The sequence below is a fragment of the Pantherophis guttatus genome, chromosome 3, assembly GCF_059756535.1.
Source record: "Pantherophis guttatus breed Tessera chromosome 3, ASM5975653v1, whole genome shotgun sequence".
NCBI classification, from domain to species: domain Eukaryota; kingdom Metazoa; phylum Chordata; class Lepidosauria; order Squamata; family Colubridae; genus Pantherophis; species Pantherophis guttatus.
Genome location: NC_142065.1, coordinates 186,068,023 through 186,090,061, shown reverse-complemented (window position 1 = coordinate 186,090,061; position 22,039 = coordinate 186,068,023). Strand labels below are relative to the sequence as shown.

General features: G+C 37.9%; 1 protein-coding gene across 6 annotated transcripts in view; it reads left to right on the top strand.

The window, feature by feature from the left end:
• The window catches only part of NBN (nibrin), a 37,478-nt gene extending 18,535 nt beyond the window's left edge, over window positions 1–18,943 (top strand). For 3 of the 6 annotated variants that reach the window (XM_087890785.1, XM_087890783.1, XM_087890787.1), the window contains 8 exons: window positions 5,170–5,320; window positions 7,014–7,268; window positions 7,607–8,054; window positions 9,742–9,810; window positions 10,862–11,014; window positions 13,706–13,819; window positions 15,215–15,264; window positions 15,785–16,282. In XM_087890785.1, coding sequence (XP_087746911.1) covers window positions 5,170–5,320; window positions 7,014–7,268; window positions 7,607–8,054; window positions 9,742–9,810; window positions 10,862–11,014; window positions 13,706–13,819; window positions 15,215–15,264; window positions 15,785–16,109 — 1,565 coding nt within the window. In that variant the 3' untranslated portion in view covers window positions 16,110–16,282. Of the gene's footprint in view, window positions 1–5,169; window positions 5,321–7,013; window positions 7,269–7,606; window positions 8,055–9,741; window positions 9,963–10,861; window positions 11,015–13,705; window positions 13,820–15,214; window positions 15,265–15,784; window positions 16,283–17,585 lie in introns of those variants that run through there. The other 3 variants (XM_087890786.1, XM_087890784.1, XR_015733421.1) reach the window with 2 other exon arrangements.
• Window positions 18,944–22,039: the final 3,096 nt, after the last annotated feature.

Genomic DNA, 22,039 nt, shown 5'->3' with positions numbered 1-22,039 from the left:
ACAAAGAGAGAAGCAACCTAAAACTAAGGAGAAACTTCCTGACAGTGAGAACAATTAACCAGTGGAACTACTGTCTCCAGATCTTCTGGGTGCTTGATCACTGGAAATTTTTGAGAAAAGACTGAAATGGTATAGGGTCTCCCTGCCCCAAAGTCCCTTCTAAGTGTTATTCTGTTATTCTGACACCTTTCTCAGGCTCTCCGTTCAGATTTTGGTATCCTCAGTTTTCCTGCCTGAGCAGGGGCTTGGACTAGTAGACCTCAGAAGTTCCTTTCAACTCTGTTATTCCATTATTCCTGAGAAACACACACTCTCTCTCTCTCTTTCTCCCTCCCTCCTCCCTCCCTCCCTCCCTCCCTCTCTCTTTCTCCCTCCCTCCTCCCTCCCTCCCCCTCCCTCCCTCCCTCCCTCCCTCCCCCCCCCTCTCTCAATTTAAGCAAATTCCCTTGTTTTGGAGACTTTTGAATCAGAAGGTACCCTGGAGCTGTGGTGGGCTGCAAATTTTTTAACAACCATGACGTCCCCTGCCCTAATGACTGCCTGGGTGGGCGTGGGCAGGGGACGTGATAGCACTCAGCTTCCTGTAGCACTCTGCCAGTCAAAATGGGGCATGGGGGTTAATTACAAAATGTGGGCTTTGCTTTGAGACATCCAGACCCAGTGAGCAAGGGGTGTGAACTGCACAAAAAATACACTTTTGTTTGGTTATGAAGAAATATCCCCAAAGTCAGATGTACACTAAATGTAGAGTGACTTTTAGCTACATATCTTTCTAGCAAATAGCAAACTTTGAAGCTCCAGGTAAAGAGGATTCGTTTTAGGATGAGTAACCACAGTTGTTTGCATGTTGGAGGTTCCTAAAGGAAAGCTGGGAAACTCTGCATTTTAAAGAACATTTGAGGGAGGGGTGCAGAATAGCCCTTCTCTGGCTGAGGCTGAGCACCAAGGACCCCCACAGTTCAACCCTGAGCTACAAATATTCTCTTCTATCGATAAACACTTTTTGGTTCGAGGGACTCAGAGCCAGGGGTGGGTTCTAAATTTTTTTTACTACCGGTTCTGTGGGCATTGATGGTCATGTGACAATTCTTTAGGATTTAGCAGAGGTACTGGTCTACCAGGTTTTTAACTGCTTGCAGAGCTGTACGGGTCTACCCATTTATTTTTGCAGGCACCGGTCTACTTATTTGTTTTTGGAGGCACCGGTCTATCACCACACTGCCTTTTAACACTGATCAGCTGTAGGGCGGCCCTTTGAAGCCCCGTGGCAAGAGTTTAAACAGTTTTTTTCCTTCTAGCCGATCAGCTGGGACTCAGGAGGCAGCAATAGATTGGGGGTGGGGCCAAATAAAAGGTAAGAATAATGCAGGAGGGGCGGGGGGGCAGAACCGGTTCAGTGACATCATATTGTCACTGCTACCGGCTTGGCGGAACCGGGGGAACCCACCACTGCTCAGAGCCTGCCTTATATGAGATGGCTCCCAGTGGATTTCATTCTAAATTTTGATATGATTTCTGTAAATAAGGAATGTAGAATTATAATGGCTATTTGATCCTTCATACATCCAAAAAAAAAATACAAAGCTAAGGGATAAACAAATAAAAAATAGATTTGAAAAAAGAAAAGGCTCAGGAAAGAAAAAGAGTGAAAGTGTAAGAAAGAAAGAAGGAAAAGAAGGAAAACTGAAAAACAATGACTTCCAAATTACTTTGGTGCAGATATAAGTACAAAATATATCAAACTCTTACTCTAAGATTAAAATTTGTCGACATTATTTCCATAATCCCATATCTAATCATCAAAGCACAGATCAACTTTTAATTTCAGTTTCTTACAAAAAGTCCAGTAATGGTTTATATTGCTTTAATTACTATTTTTTAAGGAAACCATAACTGATACACTTTGAAGCATTGTGAAATACAATCTGATCAGAAACAAGAAATTTGACAAGCCTAATGTACAATGCTTGATAGTAGCATTATAAAAAGACTTTTCCATGAAATGTTTAAACACTCAGAATTTTTAAATCTGGCAATTATATGTCAAAAATGGCTAAAATGATATGAATACCTTTGAAACATTGAATTCTCTGATATGGATTTCAAGAACTACAAGAAGACAAAACTACATTAGTTGTTCAGTGAAGTCTCATTCTAACATTAACAAAAGGCTTCTCACAGACTCTCAAGCAAATATAAAAACTTGCTGGATTTGTGATTATTCCCCCCTATATTGGAAGCTGTTCTTCTGCTAATGGAAACAGCTATCTGTTAACATAGGTACATTCTAAAATTTTAGCAAGTACCGATATATATTTTTTGGAACCAGTAATAGCTGTATTTTAAAGTCATTGCACTAGGTTTTTACTATGGTAATAAAACCACTTTAGAGACCACTGTAGGGTCTCTATATAGCTGTAGGGATTTTGCTCCATTAGGAATTCTGTTGCCTTTTTTTCTGCTTCCTTTCTGCTGTTCTAAGAAAAATCAGTTAAGGAGTAGAGCTTTAGAGGATTTCACCACTGGAGAGAAACTACTCTGAAGAAACAGATTGATTCTCAATGAATATTCACTTTTCTTTTATCAAAACAAATGTACAATTTGCTACAAAAATCAAAGTTTGAATATAAATGATTTAGTTGCAAATCAGGGACATATTTAATATATCTTTCTTTTATATTTTTAAACATAATCTTAATAGGTTACATTCATGCTAACTTAATTATCTTTACTTCCCACTGAAAATAATGGAAATGTTAATCATGTAATTTATTTTATTACTTACTTTTTGAAGATCTTACTTTTTTGAAGATCTCCAGAGGTCCAGAAGAGGCTGACCCACTGGCAGAGAAGCCAAAGTGTTTTATTCAGATGATGGTGAAGCTGTAATAATGTGAAATCTAAAGAAAACATTTTCACCAACTTCTGAGTAGAACACTCAGTAAAACACTTCAAGGGGGGGGGGCATGTAGAAGCAGCAGCTTCCTACTTCAGGGATTGAGGAAGCAACAGCAGCAGCCAATGAAAGGGGAGGTAGCTTCCTTTGTCTCATTGGGCTGAAATGCAAGGCCCTTGTTGATTGGCTGCCACACCCCATCCCTGAAACTGCTCATTCGAACTAGTCGATCAGCAGCAAGCAGACTGAGCCCAAACTAACCCTGACAAGACTGGGTAAAAACTAAACCTGCAGGTGGGGAAAGCTGTTTTCCTTACATCTCACGTTCTTATAGCTTTACCGGCTTCTGAATAAAAGACTTTGGCTTCTGTTGTGACTCCGACTCCCGAGCCTGTCCTCATGGAGGAAAAGAACTCAGAAGGTGAGGGGAACTGACAAGGCCTCCCTCTCCAGTGGGAGGCCTCAGGTTCTCTGGCAATGCCTTATGTTCCATCCGAAGGCCAGGAAGAACAGCCTGGGATGGGCCAGGAGGAAGGCATTTCGAAGCACCCATTGATAGAAAGTGATAATGATGAATCCTGGCTTGATCCCAGGCAGCGTGGGAGGGAGAAGCGTGTGCAGCAAAGGAAGAGGCGTGGGAGGGCCAGGGATTGAGCTGAGTCACTGAGCCACGCCCCACAAGGGATAAAAGGGGGCATGATTGCTCGGCAGGCTTTGTGACGGACAAAAGTTTAAACTCTAAAGAGTCACATCGTGAATCCTGCACTTCGGCTCAGATATATTTTGGACTAAACTCTTGTGGATAATTTCTCGCTCTGGAAACGGACTGCAGATAAGGCCTCTCCTGCTTTTGGGGAGTACTAATTGGACTGGGCAGGCGTTTTACAGTTAGCTGCCAGAACTCTCGTCTGCCAGGAATTTTGGTCTGTTTATACAATAAATTATTGGCAGGCATGTTTGATATTGCATTTGTCTGTGTGAGGACTGGGGACAGAACAGCTTCTCTACCATGTGGCTCAGCCTCTTCTGCAGCTCTTTGAAAAGTAAGTACAGTAAAGCCATGGGAAATGGGGTGGGGAGGGCGGTTCGGGCCCAGGAACTCTCCATTTTGGCCTGTAAGAGGCCGGGGGAGCCGTAGGAAGGCCCTGTAACAGGCCATTCATGCCAGCAAAGAGGCAAAGGAAGGCTCACCAGACAGGCAGTAGCTGGGCTGCGTCGGAGGCAGCAGAAAATGGCGAAGGAAGGCTCAGCAGGGATCTCAGCCACATGGGAGACCGGGGTGAAGGCAGGCAAGCTGGCTGGCCCGCAGAGACCATGTGGTTGAGGCAAGTGAGGGAGAAGCAGCAGCTATGCCAGGTGAGTGGGCAAGATGAAGAGTGAGTGGGTGGGCAGGGCCAGCCAGAATTTTTGCTACAGGTTTGCCTGAACCTGCCTGAACTGGCTGAATCCCACCACTGATGTTATCAAACTGGTAATGCTGTAAGTTTCATTAGATATCTTGCATATCTAATCAAAGATAATTCAATATATTTTATGAACAAGTGGTGGTTTGAATACAGACCTTCATGTGGAATGCTAGAAAATAACACTGTCATTGTAAATTTATATTCTGAAGTTTATAATTTTCCTCTTTTTCCAAAATATATTTGTCTTTCTCTCTTCTAATTTTATTTCACAAAAAAATGCAGAATAAGTTTGTGCCTTTTGATTGGCAGCACTAAGCAGTGCCTATCTTTTTAAACACCATTTAGTCCAGTGGAAATTATTGCATTTACTCGAAGCCCATTATTTGCCTGTGTTTAAGGTCATAAAACCATGGGCTGCATAACATCTGCATTATCTGAATACCTCCAGGTATTACTATTAACTGTTACCTTCTACGGATGCAGATATGAAGCTTGCTATGATTTACAGTAATAGCAGTGGACTTTATTATTGATGTTCTGATTTATGTTGGGAACCGCCATCAGGCTGTGGGTTGCAAATACCATAATTTGTTAGATCTTTAATCTGCCTTTCCTTCAGGAAGTCAAGGCAGCATTAAGACACTTAACATATAGAATGAAAACATCACTAGGAATAGTAGGAATAACATGTTTAATATTTTTTACTTAGTAACTTGTAGACATTCCATATTCTGTAGAGCAAATATGAGTGTAAGTATTGTAACATAATACTGTATATAAAAATAAACATAAAACCAGAATTATATGATTTTAATTTGCATAACTGATGAAATGGTTGTTCATTTTACCCTCATATCTAAATTGCAGATATAAAAACTGCTGCCCTGGCATCCCAGGTCCCTGAACAAAGTCAGTCTCAGAGTGTGGCAGTGGAGGAAACAATAATGCCTTCCAACCAAAAGGACATCAGTGCATTTGTAGCTGACACAGAAATGGATGAAGTGATGGACACATTACTGTAAATTTCATTCTGAATTTTTTTTTTAATTGCTTCCAAAACTGTAATTTCTTACCTCTTCAGTAATTGCTTATATACCGTGTTTCCCTGAAAATAAGACCCTGTCTTACATTTTTTTTGAACCCTGAAATAAGCACTTGGCCTTATTTTCGGGGAGGTCTTATTATTTTGGGGCATGTGGAGCAAGATGGAGCTCCTCTTGCCGTCTTACCTGATTTCCAGCTCCGCGTTTAAATATTTTCGGGAAGGGTTTATTTTTGAGGAGGGCTTATTTTCAGAGGGAGGCTTATTTTAGTGCATGTGCTTAAAAGCCCAATTGGGCTTATTATCAGGGGATGTCTTATTTTCAGGAAAACAGGGTAGTGTAGTGTAGAAACTTCTGTGAATGGACTGGACTGGACTGGACTGGACTGGACTGGACTAGACTAGACTAGACTAGACTAGACTAGACTAGACTGGAATGGAATGGAATGGAATGGAATGGAATGGAATGGAATGGAATGGAATAGAATAGAATAGAATAGAATAGAATAGAATAGAATAGAATAGAATAGAATAGAATAGAATAGAATAGAATAGATTTAGTTGGAAGAGACCTTGGAGGTCTTCTAGTCCAACCCCTTGCTCAGGCAGGAAACCCTATTCCATTTCAGACAAATGGTTGTCCAATCTCTTCTTAAAAACTTCCAGTGTTGGAGCATTCACAACTTCTAAAGGCAATTTCAAATGATTGTTTTAACAATTAAGCTGCTTGTTAAGGAGAATCTAGTTGCATGGTTCATTCAACTCAAAATCACTTGGCTGAGATGGGCAGTTATGAGAAAGTGAGTAAATAAATAATCAGTCAATGGTGGATGGATATCTAAGTATACAATGTATACTGTGCTATATATGCATAGGAATTGGTTGTTGAAGTTAGTTATTTGTAGCAAACGAGACTTTTTTTTTTAACCAAATAGCAACCTACACTTAGTATGTCAACATTAATTGCAATGGAATATTAATTGGATTATATTTAAATACATGTATTTTATTCTGTATTTTTATATAGCCTTTCCACTCTAGGCAATGAAACAAAAGTTTTAATTGTTTTGACATATCCAATCTTCTTTGAAATAGCATGCAAACATACAATCTTATATAATAGCCTTTTTCTCATATTAGATAATAGGAAAAAGATTAAAATCAGTGAAGGTCAGTAAGGAGGCAAAAGAAGAAGGGGCCGACAGAGGTGGCTGGACGGAGCAATAGGCATGAGCTTAAATGGACTCCAGAGCAGGGGTTTCCAACCTTGGCAACTTTAAGACTTGTGGACTTCAGCTCCCAGAATTCCTCAGCTAGCAAAGCTGTCTGAGGAACTCTGAGAGTTGAAGTCCACAAGTCTTAAAGTTGCCAAGGTTGGAGACCCCTGCTCCAGAGGATCATAGAGGACAGAAAGGCCAGGAGAAATGTTGTCCATGGGGTCGCGATGGGTCACACACGACTTCTCAACTAACAACAACAAAGGAGGCAAATTTTGATAGGGATAAGACTTCAAAATACCACACAGTTTTGTATTGTGTTAACATTTTCTTAGATGTCAGGACAATTTAGAATTCTTCAGTTATTTCCAGGACTCCATGGATTATAGTTCAAGGAGTGTGCTTATCTCAGTTTTGATTAATATTTTTTTCTAATCTGTTCGCTTTTACAGTATAGAATTATCACAAGAGGAAACAAAGGCTGCAATCCAGTCACAGGATATAATGATTGTTAGGGAGACTCCAGAAGGAACAGGCCGTGGAAACAGAGAGAGAATCTTGCCCCATCTAAAGAAGACACACGGAGCTGACTTCACCAGTCAAACATGTTTATCTTCTGAAATTTCAAGTCATAACAGGAACAGAAAGGAAGATTCACAGCAACTCAGTTCAATTAAAAATTACTTTCAGGCCACTGTTAAAAAAAGGTACAATAATTCTTTTTCTCAGAATTGAGTCACAAGGGTTTAAAAAAAAGCTTTCTTTCTTAACCTTTATTTTTATGTTAGCTAACTTAGTTCCTAAGGTCTTAAAGGGAGCTGTTATTTGATATTTATTCCGATAATGGTTATTACAGGGTGATCCAGGCTTGGTAGAATTTAGAATTGGTCTTGCTTATAAAGCAGGATTAAATGTAAACACCTCCTTATCTTGTTGAAATATCTATAGGTTCTTTAACTGTACCTGTTCAATTATCTATTATTGACTAAAAAGATATTTTAAAGTAAGGCCAATTCTCAGTCTCTTTTTTTTTTTCTATTTTAAGAGAAAGGAATGAAAAATTAGAAACACCATTATCAAAACATGCAAAGATGGATAAGAAGTCATCACAGGTTTCCCATCAAACACCATCTGTACCTTTTTTGCTACGGGAAAATAATGTGGATTCTCAAAAAGGACAGTGTGCAGCAACACAAAGAGTAAGTGTCTCAAACATGGACTCAAGAAAATCTTCAATAGTGGAAAATAACAAGTTAGAGCAAACAGGAATGGAAAGTATCCCTGTTGAAATGCCTGCATCAAAGAAGAGAAAGAAAATAGAGGAGCCTGTGGAAGATGAAGCTTCATTAGAACTTGTATTTGCAAGCCAAGAGTTGGATCCAGAAGAGAATATAGGAGTTCAGGATGAAAATGCAAAGAAGAAAGTGAAACTGGATCTTAAAGAAACCACTTTAAGAAACAAAGAAACAAAAATAGAAGCCACTAGATTTTTGGTAAGACCTGCTTTTCCTCATGGGATCTATTCACATATTAGGTCCTTCAAATTGCAGACACTTTATTATATTAATCAGTTAGCATTTACATAATTTCCTTTCATATATCCTCACATGTAATACCTTAATTTTGTTCCACAATGTAATGTAACTAGCAATCACAGATTTGCATTCTGGGAAAGCACATAAATGCATATACACAAAATATCACATTGTGGTAATTGTCGAGTAAATGTAAGTATCTTAAATCACCGTAGTACAGTCGAATGCAATATTTCAAGCATTTTTTTCTTGAATTCATGAGCTTAAGTGTCGGCTGATTCATGATTTTCTAAAAATGCTTGTGGACTTTTAAAAAATATTATTTAAAATAGGAAAGATTCTTATAATTATTTTTCAGTAAAATATTTCAAGGTCGTGGAACCTCACAAGGTTAGGGATGATCAAAATATGGGAAGCTTTAGAAGGGGTTTGAATGCATTCATAGACTATACTAATGGCATCAATGGTTATACTTGAATTGTTTCTACTACTGGGATCAGTGAATCCTGGGTTAGTAAAAGGAGGACGCTCTTGCTCTCTTAAGTCTGCTAGTGGGTTTAATAAAAGTAAATGTCTGCTTATTAGAATAGAATAGAATAGAATAGAATAGAATAGAATAGAATAGAATAGAATAGAATAGAATAGAATAGATTTTTTTATTGGCCAAGTGTGATTGGACACACAAGGAATTTGTCTTGGTGCATATGCTCCCAGTATACATAAAAGATAAGTTCATCAAGAATCATAATCATAATCATCATTATTATAAGAAAAGAGTGCCAGGCCTGAATAAGCTTGACTGTTCTCATGTTTATGATATAGTTGCAACTGTAGCAATTTTAAATCAAGTTGCTAATGAATGAAAGGTAACATTTTAATATTATCCTTTAAAAGTTCAAGAGTCTTGTCTGTAAAGTGAAGAACTAGGAGCTCCAAAAATGGAGAAAGGAGAATGATGGTTATACATGAGCTACATGAAAGGAATGCTATTGGGAGCATAGGGTGATGACTCACACATTAGAGAAGAGCTGCAGAAACCCAGGTTAAGTTACATCCATTGGTGGTTGTACAACTTTTAGCCAGTTGCTTTTAGCTCAACCTACCCATAGGATTAGGTGTGAACAAAATGGTGAAGGGAGTACTATTTATACCCACTGTGACCTTTTGATGGGAAGGGGATATGAACCTAACTGATAATCATAGGACTAACACAGATTTTGTACAAATATATACAGGTAGTCCTCGACTTACAACAGATTGTTTAGTGACTGTTCAAAGTTACAACGGCACTGAAAAAGTGATATGACCATTTTTCACACTTACGACCGTTGCAGCTTCCCCATGGTCAAGTGATTTACATTTGGATGCTTGACGACTGGTTCATATTTATGGTGGTTGCAGGGTCCCAGGGTCATGCCTTTTGTGACCTTCTGACAAGCAAAGTCAGTGGGGGAATCCAGATTCACTTAACAACCATGTTACTAATTTACAACTGCAGTGATTCATTTAACAGATGTGGCAAGAAAAGTCATAAAATGGGGCAAAATCCACTTAACAAATTTCTCACCTAGCAACATAAATTCTGGGCTCAATTGTCGTCGTAAGTCAAGGACTACCTGTACAAATATATCTTTTTGTTAAACAGGAAAAAAATGCGGAATCCCTTCCAGCAGAAAACCAGAAAGAAGAAATCAAAGAAGAGCCACCAGAACCTGTAAGAAGTGACTCAGATCTAAGGAATATGTTCATGTTTATCTCAAGCTACTTCACAGGGTTATTGTGAAAATAAAATGGCACAGCTGTTTATGGTGCCTTGAGCTTTGGAGGAAGGTGGGATGTAAATAGAAGAAATAAGTTTAGTAAAAGGTGAATATAGAAGGAAAAATATTTTAAAAATAAAAAAATGCTTAAAGTGTTAAGCAAAGCTTTTTAAATAACTGTTTCTTACCCAAAACAATATTGGTGGTAGCGTTAAGAAAATATGTCATGTGCTTTCGGCCTCTTTTCCTCTTTCTTGCTATTAATTGAGCAAACCCCTTACTAGCATTGATGATGTTTCCTAGTTTGGGTATTGAAATATCTGCAGGAAAACAACCAAGCTTAGAGAGCACCCTCATTTCAACCCTGAGCTACAAATATTCTCCTTTTTTTGGCTCTTGTTATTATTCGTCAGGCAATCAAACAGTAATTATTCCACTTGAGAATTAGTATGAAAGGAGATCCATTTTGTTTTATTTTTCATAGGGACTGTTGGAAGATTTAAAAAGAAAATGTCTATTAGAAAGAAAAAGTTGAGACTATTAGATCAGAGGTAGCTAATCAAGAGCCTGAGGGGTTACACGTAGCTTCCCAAACCAGAAAGAGTCCCTAAATTATACCAACTTAGATGGTTGCTTCCCTTTTTGCATCTAAAATATGTAATATTTTTATCTTCCCAATTGTCCAAAAGATCAAGAATTGTCAGAGTGACTTTGTCACAGAATGTTGATTTTTTTTTTTTAAAGTGGGAAAAAACCTCTGTGTATATTAGATGAATTATTTGTCAGGAAGATTTCATAGCACATGATTCTTGTATCGGTTCACATTGTTTGAATTTTTCATGATAAAATGGGTTTAATTACAAAATTTGGGGAAATATTGACTTAAGGATATCATCCCCAGAGTAGGGGGAGGGCATACAGTATTTCTGGTAATCTCATTAAAGATAGAGAAGTTTTGATTAGAGTGCCTTTACTAATTGCTCTTCCTTTCTCTCCCTTAATAAGAATTCAAGTAAATGTGGAGATGTTTCAAGTTATCTCCCTAGTAAACTTTTGCTAATGGAATTTAGATCTTTGGTTGTTACACAGCCAAAGAAAATCAATCCTCCAGCAAATTCAGACTACGGGCATCTGAGCAACTTTAAAAAATTTAAAAAGGTTTGTATATTGTAACAAGGGAGCCTTGTTCAGAATATTAAATTTTAAGAATGTTTGTTTAATCCTGTTTTATGCCTCTCTTGATTTTGCATGTGTGCTATTAGTAACTTTTAAAAAGTATTTGCATCCTTTTGTATTTTCTGAATGTTTGCATATGCAAAAGCATTTTGAGAGATTGCTGTGGGTACTGCTCACATATACAGGAGCTTTAGTGAACAAATAATATCAAAAATTGGTGTCTGTTTCTTTCATTTCATAAACGTGTGTCCAACGTGTGTCAGTGTGAAAAAGAAATCTTCCACAAGTTCAGTTAGTTCAATTAAAAGATACGTTGTGTGAGTAGATCATTAGAAAATCAAGGCTGAAATTATTCAAGATGGAGCTATATTAATCCCACAAATTTTTGCTTTCTTCATTACGGTGAAGTTCTTACCATAACAATTGTAGAGATCTCACTCAAAGAAATTTCAGGAGTTTTCTGTTTCTTTAAAAAAAGGCATTGTATTGCTTACAATGCAGAATATGTTTTGGGACTCAGCTGATCTATTGTCAGAGACACAGTCCTGTGATGAAGAAAACTTGAAACAATAATAAATCTTCATAGATGGTTTTGTCCAAATTACTCCAAGGGTACAGCATAAAATCATCCCGGAAGTCATTAAAAAAAAACCCAAACCCTCCAGAAATTTTCTGGTCTTTGTTTCCTTGACTAAAATCTGTAATTCTACCACCAAAAAAAATTACAGATAAAAATGGGTTCAGAGGAGATTACCAGGGTGGAAATCACTGTTCACTAAGAAAATTGCCAAAGAGCATTTTGACAGCTGTCAGGATAACTAGATAATTTGTTTAAAAAGTATAACTTTTGAGTCATAGATTAATGCTGTTATATATGGCAGAAACCAAGCACTGCCTACTACAACAAGCACCTAATACAGGTAGTCTTCAACTTAAAACCATTCATTTAGTGGATGTTCAAAGTTACCACACCACTGAAAATATTGATTTATGATCATTTTTCCCACGACCATTGCAGCATCCCCAAGATCATGTGATCAAAATTCGGATATTGGCAACAGGTTCATATTTATGACAATTGCAATGTCCCAGAGTCATGTGATTAACTTTTGCGACCTGACAAGCAAAGTCAATGGGGAAGCCAAATTCACTTAACAACCATGATACTAATTTAGCAGCTACAATGATTCACTGAACGACTGTGGCAAGAACGGTTGTAAAATGGGGCAACATTCACTTAACAATTGTCTTGCTTAGCAACAGAAATTTTGGGCTCAATTGTGGTGGTTAAATCAAGGACTACCTATACCATTTATCACGCTTGGAAGTTTTTTTTTCTGATGCAAGAAGTGTTTGTGATATATGGGAAACGTGGTTTAGAAAACTTTCCTGACTCAGAACCTGGATGATTTACCATAGCAAAAAAAAGCTTTAAATCAAAAGTTTTACTGGAGAGTATTAGGCTATCTATCTGTCTATCAGCTGGAGCTGAACTATACTTTTTTCAGAATATAAGACTCTCCAGACTGTAAGACGCACCTACCTTTTTAGGGGAGGAAAACAAAACAAAAAAAAAATCTGCCTCTGCCTCCCAGCAATTTGCCTCGTTACAGCAAACAACCTGCTTTAGTTTCATTTTCAGCACAGCCTGATTAGCACAAGAAAAAAATCTGCCTCCCAGCAATTTGCCTCCTTGCAGCAAACAGCGGAGGCCAGCGTAGCAATAGGCAATGGCAATCCCTGCAGCCTGAAACAGCTGGGGGTTGGGAGGCTGATCCAACTGACAATCAACTGCTTATGCTAATCAGGCGGTGCTGAAGCTGAAACGGGCTGTTTGCTGCTTGCTCCAAGGAGGTTGTTGAGAGGCAGAGGCCAAAGGGTGGGGGCCAGCGGGTGGGAGGAGCTACATTCAGTGTGAAGAGCCTTGGTGGCGCAGCAGACTAAAGTGCTGTTAAGTAGCACCAGCTGCCCTCAATTACTGCCAGTTCAAATCTCACCAGGCTCAAGGTTGACTCAGCCTTCCATCCTTTCGAGGTAGGTAAAATGAGGACCCGGATTGTGGGGGCAATAAGATGATTTTGTATAAAAAGAACACCACTTAGGGAGGGCCGAAAGCCCTACTAAACAGGTATATACAAAAGTATGAAGGCTATTGCTTAACACATTGTAAGCCACCCTGAGTCTCCGGAGAAGGGCAGCATATAAATTGAACCAACCAATCAATCGATCAATCAATAAAGATGCATCCAAATTTTCATCCTCTTTTAGGGAGAAAAAAGTGTGCCTTATATTCCAAAAAATACGGTTAAGTGAGTAATTCAGCAAGATAGTGATCCCAGACTAACAAGCAGGTCTACAGGTGTTTTGGAAAGTTAAGTCCAGGCCTAAATCTCATAGGAATTTGTTGTAGGGCCAGGAGTTGAGCAATTCATACTAGAAAACCTTGAAATATTATTGCTTAAAACGATTCAGCTTGGAATAATGGTCCCAAATACATATACGATGGCTGGTGGAGTGATTCATTTTTCATCCTGGCATATGTTATATTGAATTACTTTGTTTAAGAAATAAATGAGGCAAGGACTAAATTTGCATTTATTTTCTTCTGCTTTGCAACCATGGGCAGTAATTAATACTTCTGTTCACACTGATATGCCTTTTTTTCCTGGATAGATAGCTTATCCTGGGGCAGGGAGGCTTCCAAACATTATTGGAGGATCAGATCTGATAGCTCATCATGCTAGAAGAAACCCTGACATGGAAGATTGGTTAAGACAAGAAATGGAGGTAGGAAATACAAACATTTTTAAAAATCTAACATAAACACCACTGACATTATTAGTGCTTAAAATACACACACACACACACACACACACACACACACTGTTTCTCCCCAAATAAGACATCCCTTGATAATAAGCCCAATTGGGCTTTTGAGCGCGTGGCAATAAGGCCAAAAAATATAAGACAGGGTCTTATTTTCAGGGAAACACAGTATATATATATACAGTCAGGTCCAGAAATATTGAGATATCGACACAATTCTAACATCTTTGGCTCTGTACACCACCACAATGGAGTTGGAATGAAACAAACACAATGTGCTTTAACTGCAGACTGTCAGCTTTAATTGTGGTGGTGTATAGAGCCAAAGATGTTAGAATTGTGTCGATGTCCCAATATTTCTGGACCTGACTGTACATATACATAGTATTTACCTTAATTATGCTCCCACAACTAGACTAAGCTGAAAGAGAGTTTACAAACCCTAAGCTCTGTGGTTCGGTGGGGACTTAAAACAACCCTCTAATTTAGGGTCACTTTTTAAATTTATTGATAATTTTGTTGAACAGAAATGTTACGAATATGTCTTGTGGTTTAATGACGGCTTAGACACAATATAGCTCTGTATTGTAAGTATGTATATATGTATTTTGTAAGCCAAGAAGAACAGTAAGTGAATGCCTATAATAAAATAGTGTTTTAAATAAATCAGGAATCTCAGACAACATATGCTCAGAGGCTAGATTAGTTCTTGAGTGTGCCTGATCTAAGCACTCTCAGTGCTGTTTGATACAATGTTCTCTGAGAAAATAGCAAACCTCAACTATATAGAAGATGCATGAATTAGATTGATGTTTATGTGCATGATTCTTAGAGACATACTTGCTGTGATTAAGAGTTCTTAGGAATCCATTTTATTTATTACATTTATATGCGATCCATCTTGCTATCCAAAGCAACTCTGGGCAGTTTGCAATGCAATAAAAATATTTATAAACATAAGAAAAATTAAAATTACAAGACCTAAATAACACACCTTAAAAAACTATAGAACTTGTTTTTATTAAACCCTTATTATTTCTGGACACAGCAGAACATTGAGTGCAATTATTAGAGTCTTTCATGTACACAACATGCAAGGATGGCATGTTGGCATAGAAGAAGAGGTATTGTGAAAAATCAGAGGGAGCTTATATGATCCTTCCCTGTACCCCCTCCCTTCCTTAACCTCAGGAAAAGCTTGATATTGCCTAGGTTTGCAGTAGGAAGGAAAGATTGTGAACAGAAATAGCATTGTGGTTGTACAGCATAGGATATCATTTATGAATATCTCTATTTAAAATTGATTTTAAAAATTCTTGCTACTCGTTCTTAAAGAAACATTCATTTTTTTTCTAGGAGCAGAATTGTCAAACAAGAGAGGAGTCACTTGCAGATGATCTGTTCCGGTAAGAAATTTATTTTTAATAGTGGAGTCAGTGACACTTTTCTTCTGAGCAGTTTAGTAAAATGGCACATGATTCCTGTATTTCTGATGATCAGCGTTATATACGGTAAGTAAGTTTGCCTATGTAAATAAATACATGAAATGTGTGTTGTGATCTAGGCTTCCTGAGTCATTAAAACACACGAGTAGTCCCAAAAACCTCTTTTATTGCAACAGCTGTGAATTACGTTCATTCACAGCTGAGTCCCAATTAGTTGCAAAAAGTTCTTTGGGAGAAGTCCTTCGGATAATCGCCAACCTTTATCTCCCTTGACATGCTGCCAAAGACCTACTTGGCAAAGCCATACGGAGTCCAAAATCAAACAGAGATGCCGACTGGGAACAGAATTATCAACGTTGCTTTCCTGCAAAGGTCCCACGTGCCTTTGCTCCTCTTTTAAGCCTTATGGGAGGGGCCAATCATCTCCAGGCCTTACTCCCGAGTTGTCCATTTTGTTTTAACTGTTCTTGCTTTCTGGCAGCTCTGCGCATGCGGGCACTAGGAACAGGCTCCTGCTCCTCTGCCTCTCTGATGTCCGACTCTGGAGTCCGTGCATAACTCCTAGATGGCCCTGGCCCTATCTCTGCCTCCAACTCAGAGCTTTCATCCAAGCCTTCCCCACACTCCCAAGACTGGCCCGTGTTCCTCCCCAGCCTCCTCACTGTCTGACTCCACTGCCAGCTCCGCAGGCTGCTGGCGGACCACAACAGTGTGAAGCTGTTTTTTCAAACCAAACGTTTTTGACCATGTATGTTTTTAGAAGGAAACTCTTGATTATTTTTTTTTTCTTACTGATTGTCTCTTAATTTTTGGTACCAGTTTGTTCTCCATTAAGTGAATTGGGACTTTAAACTTCTATAACTATTCAAATATCAGAAGAGAGGATGCACCTGGTAAAGATAATTCCCTGTATATCAATTGACTGGCTAGCTAAGTGGGATTCCACACTATTCCAGAGTATTAAAGCAGTTACCATAAATCGTTTTTTGTTCTGTTTGGAATTTTACATGTTCCTGGACAATGGATGGGTGTACTGTGGAAAGATAATATTGAATTATGTTCAGTGTTATGTTGAAATTATGAAGGATATAATATATGAAACTTGGAATCTCATATGTTAGATTCAGTGGAAAGAAAGAGTGTGGTTTAATGTTATGTGTTTACATTAGCATCAGAATAGTTCAGTATTAATGCACCTGAATATAAGAACCTGGAGGTGGGGTGAAAAGAGGGATCAACCTAGAGTCCTTATGTAGCCACAAGTGAACTAAGTCCAACCCTCCTTGAGTGCTGTTGACCCTTATCTAACTCTAAGCAGTTAGAGCAGGTTATTTTCAACCATTTGTTGAAAAGATTCTTGTGCATAGGCTATAGCAGTGATGGCTAACCTTTTTGCCATCGCGTGCCAAAACTGGGGGGAGCACGGGGGGTCACGCATGCGTGTGCTGACACCCATAATTTATGCGCCCCACCCCCCAGGCATGTGCGCGTGACCCCCCCATGCTCCCCCCGCTTTTGGCACATGATGGCACAGTGGGCCCGGTAGACCCTTTTTTCACTCTCCCCAGGCTCCAGAGCCTTTCTAGGAGCCTGGGGAGGGCGAAAACGGCCTTCCCCACTTCCCCGGAGGCCCTCCAGAGGCTGGAAATGGCCTGTTTGCCAACTGGTGGATCCAGAAGGCCTGAAAATCAGTGTGCTGGAGCTGAGCTCATGTGCCCATCGATATGGCTCCGCGTGCCACCTGTGGCACACATGCCATACGTTCGTCATCACGGGGCTATAGCAATTAATCAGTTTAATTGAACTTTCATGTGTGGACCTGGTATTTTTGTTCTTTTACGCCAGAGAGCACCCAATGTGACCAGCCTGCTTGGCTTCATCATGTTGGTCAAACAAATATTTCAGGAGAAATATTGATAAACTTCCGGTGCTTGTTTACTGCCATTGTATTCAAGCTTCTGTTTAATGATCTCAGAGATTGCTCCAGGCTTCCTGTTTTGACCTGGTGACAACTTTGTAAGATTAGTTAGGCCATACATTTATGGTAGGACTGAAGTCACCCAGGATCCTTTATGGCTTATATAGGAATTTTAATAAGTAACTTGTTCTACTGTAGTCAGATTTCCTAATTGCTACATTACTCATCTCATTTAATATTTTTGTAGGGTTTCTTGTTACTTCATAATTGTCTGGTTTGTTCGTCAATTTATTTATTAAACACAAAATAAGTTTTAAAGATTTCTTAAGTAATCTATATTTACATACTTTTTCTTAATTTACAGATATGATCCGCGAATAAAAAGAAGATAATTGTACCTCTAAATGCTTGCTAGTAATAAACTGCAGTATCAAAGAGTTACTTTATAATCAACCACATCTGCTGAAAATGTGACTTTTTAAAAAGAATGTTTCTGTTTATAAGAAACAGAACTTGAGACTAGTCCAATTAGTGATGGATCCAAAACTAGCCAATTTTCTTGTAGGCTTTGAAATATTAACCCAAAGGAAAATATTCAACATCTAGTCTGAGCCAGAGAGGAATTTTATGTTTCCTGCATTTGCATAATTTTCAAGCCTCTTTCAACCTTGTTACTATTTACTGAAATCCTCCCACCTACATTTGTGTTGCATGTCGGGTACAAGGAATTGTGGGAAATGTAGTTTTCCCAGCCTAGAAAATCCATTGAATAGCACTGAGAACCTTGCTTTCAGTATTTCCATTAAATACACTGTTGTAGCGTGTGGTGAAAACTAGTGGATGAGGGAAGGTCTACAGAGCTGTTCTTGGAGTAGCTAGAAAGTTTAGTGAGAGAGGCACAGGAAGAGACAGATGATTCTGAAAGTATTGCCATGCACCTATAGGATTGTGGGAGCAAGATACTGTATTGTGCTGATGATTAGAGATTTCATCTAAACAATCTTGGAACAAATTTTGAAAATATCAAGCTTTTAGTAGCATTCCAACATAGGAAAGTTATGGTTTTGGGTTTTTTTGCTGACCAGGAGTTTGCTTGTTGTCAGATACTGAACTTAATATGTTTTATGCCTTTAGAATTCCATTTCAAGGCACATTTTAAGAACTTTCTATGAAAGCCTTTGTTTTTATAAAAAGAAATGGAGATACCACATTTTTAAAAGGTAATTTTAAAGTTTGTGTTTAATTTATGCATTGCATAAATTAAACACAAAAGATGTGTTTATAGATGTATCTATTTATAAAAGATGGACCTTTTAATACGTCACACTTATTAAACACAAGTTTAAACCAGATGTTACAGACTAGTCCCTGTAATATTAACTACTCCCTTAACTAGTTCTAAGAAAAAGATCCTGATCCGGGAATTTGAAGTAGGATGTGCTTCAAATTCCTTTCACAATGGATTTTCGGGGAATTTCTGCCTGCTTAAATATAAAGGTTAAATAAAAAGGTCTTTTTTAGTATCTTATTTTAAATTTAGGAGTCTTCACTGTCAAGTTGAATCACTCCAATATAGATTTGCACTACATATTATGCTAGATAAATGAATATTTTGTTGGTTTAGCTGAGTTATTTTCAACTGGAGAATCATACCACAAAGCAGCCATTTGTGTAAACTAACCAATAAACATTTTCTGTGAGGAAATGTGCCTTTTTCCAAAAGTGTCCTGTTTATATTATTTTCTAATCTGAAGAAAGAAAAGAAATAATTTTCAGATGTTGATTACTTCGCCATAACATATATTCTAAATTCTAAATGTACTATTCTAAATAGTAAAAATGAGTAAATGCTAAACCAAAAATTGAGAAAGTCTCCATTTCTTTTAGTGCAACAATTGTTTGATTTGCACAAAATTTAGCAACATGGTAAGGGTAGAACCAAACATTGAATGATTATATGTTATTTTAAAACAGCACCAGCCTGAAGAAGTGTACTAATGAGCTAGCAGTGCAAAATATTAATCAATTTCCCGTGTGGATATGAAGACCTTTCCTAAGCTGGTAGTAATAATTGAATTGATTTTCCAAGCATTTTTCTTTCATACCCCCAATTATTTGAGATCATCATTCTCGTTTATCCATTACATTTTTCCAACCTGTGCAGTAACTCAACATTATTTATTTAACATGTGCTGAGAATATAATTGTCTAAAACCTATGTATAGAAACTATGAAAATGCTGGATACGTATGTTTTATTTCTTAAGAATCACATTTTTGCCCATCCCCCCTCCAAGTTCCTCTTTATTCCTTTAAAATAACTGTGAGAAAGCGAGTGCTATTTTATCCTGATACCCTATGCTTGAGTCTGATAATAAACATCAATTAAAAGAAACCCCAATGCAGAAAAGTAAGGGCTGAAGCAGCTGTAATACAAATAGACAGTTTGGAAACTATTCAAAGAGAAGGCAAGTCCCAAATTGCTGTTTTCTTAAGGAAGTGATGGAATTAACCCTATTTGGTCTTTTTGCTAGCTGCAACTTGTGGAGATGCAGATAGGTTGACTCTTCTGAGAGAGGCTAGGTCCATTGAGTCAGTTTTCTAGCAGAATTAATAGCCCTCTTTTGCTATAAAATATTGATGCAATAGGTTACTGAATATCAAATTTTATTTTCTAATAGTTTTCCTTTCAAACATGATCTTATTTTACAGCTATTTTTATTTTTGATTTATCCTAATCATAATTTATCCTGATTAAATGCTGGTGAAATTTTAATGATAATTTTTTAGGGGAGGAGAGGAAAGGAATACTGAGAATACTATAACTTCTTGTACTATATGCAAATAACTTCCAGGCTTTTTGCATATATACTACAGCAGTTGAGCTGTGTGATTAATAATGTAATTCTCAGATCAAAGTTGTAAGCAAACAAGAAAATGGAAAAGTATCATTTTCTAGTGAATGTGTTGTGAGATTGTTATATACTCATTTTATCAAAAATTAACTAGTAAGACAAATCCATACAACTGCTAGCATGTGTATCCTTTCAAAATATTTTTATATTTTCTACAGCGCTCACTGGCTCTTACTCTCTCACTTCGATTACTGAAATAACTTTAGTCTACTTTTGTTGTTGTTAGTTGCGAAGTCGTGTCTGACCCATCGCGACCCCATGGACAATGTTCCTCCAGGCCTTCCTGTCCTCTACCATCCCCTGGAGTCCATTTAAGCTCACGCCTACTGCTTCAGTGACTCCATCCAGACACCTCATTCTCTGTCGTCCCATTCTTCTTTTGCCCTCAATCTTTCCCAGCATTAGGCTCTTCTTCAGTGAGTCCTTCCTTCTCATTAGATGGCCAAAGTATTTGAGTTTCATCTTCAAGATTTGGCCTTCTAAGGAGTAGTCAGGGTTGATCTCCTCTAGGACTGACCGGTTTGATCGCCTTGCAGTCCAAGGGACTCGCAGGAGTCTTCTCCAGCACCATAATTCAAAGGCTTCAATTCTTTGGCGCTCTGCTTACATGTTAGGATTTCTGTTTTCCTTGTCTACATGAAATGCAGAGACAGAGTTCAGGCAGAAAGGGCAGTACAGATCAGAGGCAAGATCAAACCAGGTGTCCTCTGAGAAGACTTCTGGAAAGAGTGCCTCTTTTCTTTCATTGCCTTCCCAAGCAGGAAATCTGTTGCTATGCTTAAATTTAAAGTAGCCATGGCCAGTTTCAAATAGAATGCACTCAAATGTTTTAAAGAAAGAATGCTATCAAAGCTTATACATGGCTAAACTCAGCGATCAAAGTGGCTTCATTCTCTAAATTTATATTGAAATGGAACCATATTCACAGGTTTTTTATGGCAAATGCCTTGAGCAAAGATTGAAATGCAACAAACATCATCGTTCTTTCCTCAGCAGAGAGACTGGGAATATTCCTGGAGATTTCTCCCTCTTAGACATATTCAAAAATGCTGTGTAGCATCTTAAAGATGCTTTTAACGGTCCTGCCCAAGTGTTTCCTCTAGATGAAAAAGGTAATTTGTCTGTATAAATTGGTAAATTCTTAAATCAATCTCTGTCTTCAGGAATCAACCTATATTCCTCCAAGATATTGAGCTTGTTCCTCATCAGGGCATCCTTATACAGACTCTTTTTATTTAAACTTTTGGGAGGAGAAGGAAAACTCAGCGTCCATTGTGGAGATATCATTTAAGTTCTTGACAGTTCTGACCAGGAAGAAGAGTATGTTTTCACATAACTCCAATGAACCAGAACATCTAAAATTACTACCTGCTTCTTACTTTTTAAATCTATTAGAAACCTTGAATATAATTCTCATTCCAAAATATAGGCAGGACTTAGGCAAAATATAAGTTAGATTTAATAATGTTTCTTTCCAGATACTTGTAGTACAGTATCAAAATGTAAAATTTCAGCATCGGAGGAATTGTACCTATCAATAAGAGTGAAGTTATTGTCAAGCAAATTGGACACTAGTGTTCAAATATGTCATTTACATCATGCTCTAAATTAGATTTTTAAAAGAAATTATGTTGAAAGAAATATATGGGTAACATAACTGCTGCAAGAGGAAAGTAGCTAATCTTTCTACTGTTCTGAGGTCTGTGCAGTTTAATGATGTCATTTTCTCCTTCAGGTATACTTGAGTCTCTAGACACATAGTTTTATTATTGTAATTTAAATTAATGTATCAGGTTTGCCTCTAAGGAATTAACAGCAATTAGAATAAAGAACATTACTTTGCAATTCCATATCTTTCCAAAAATACTCTGCAATTAATGGCTTTATTAAAAATCAAATCACTG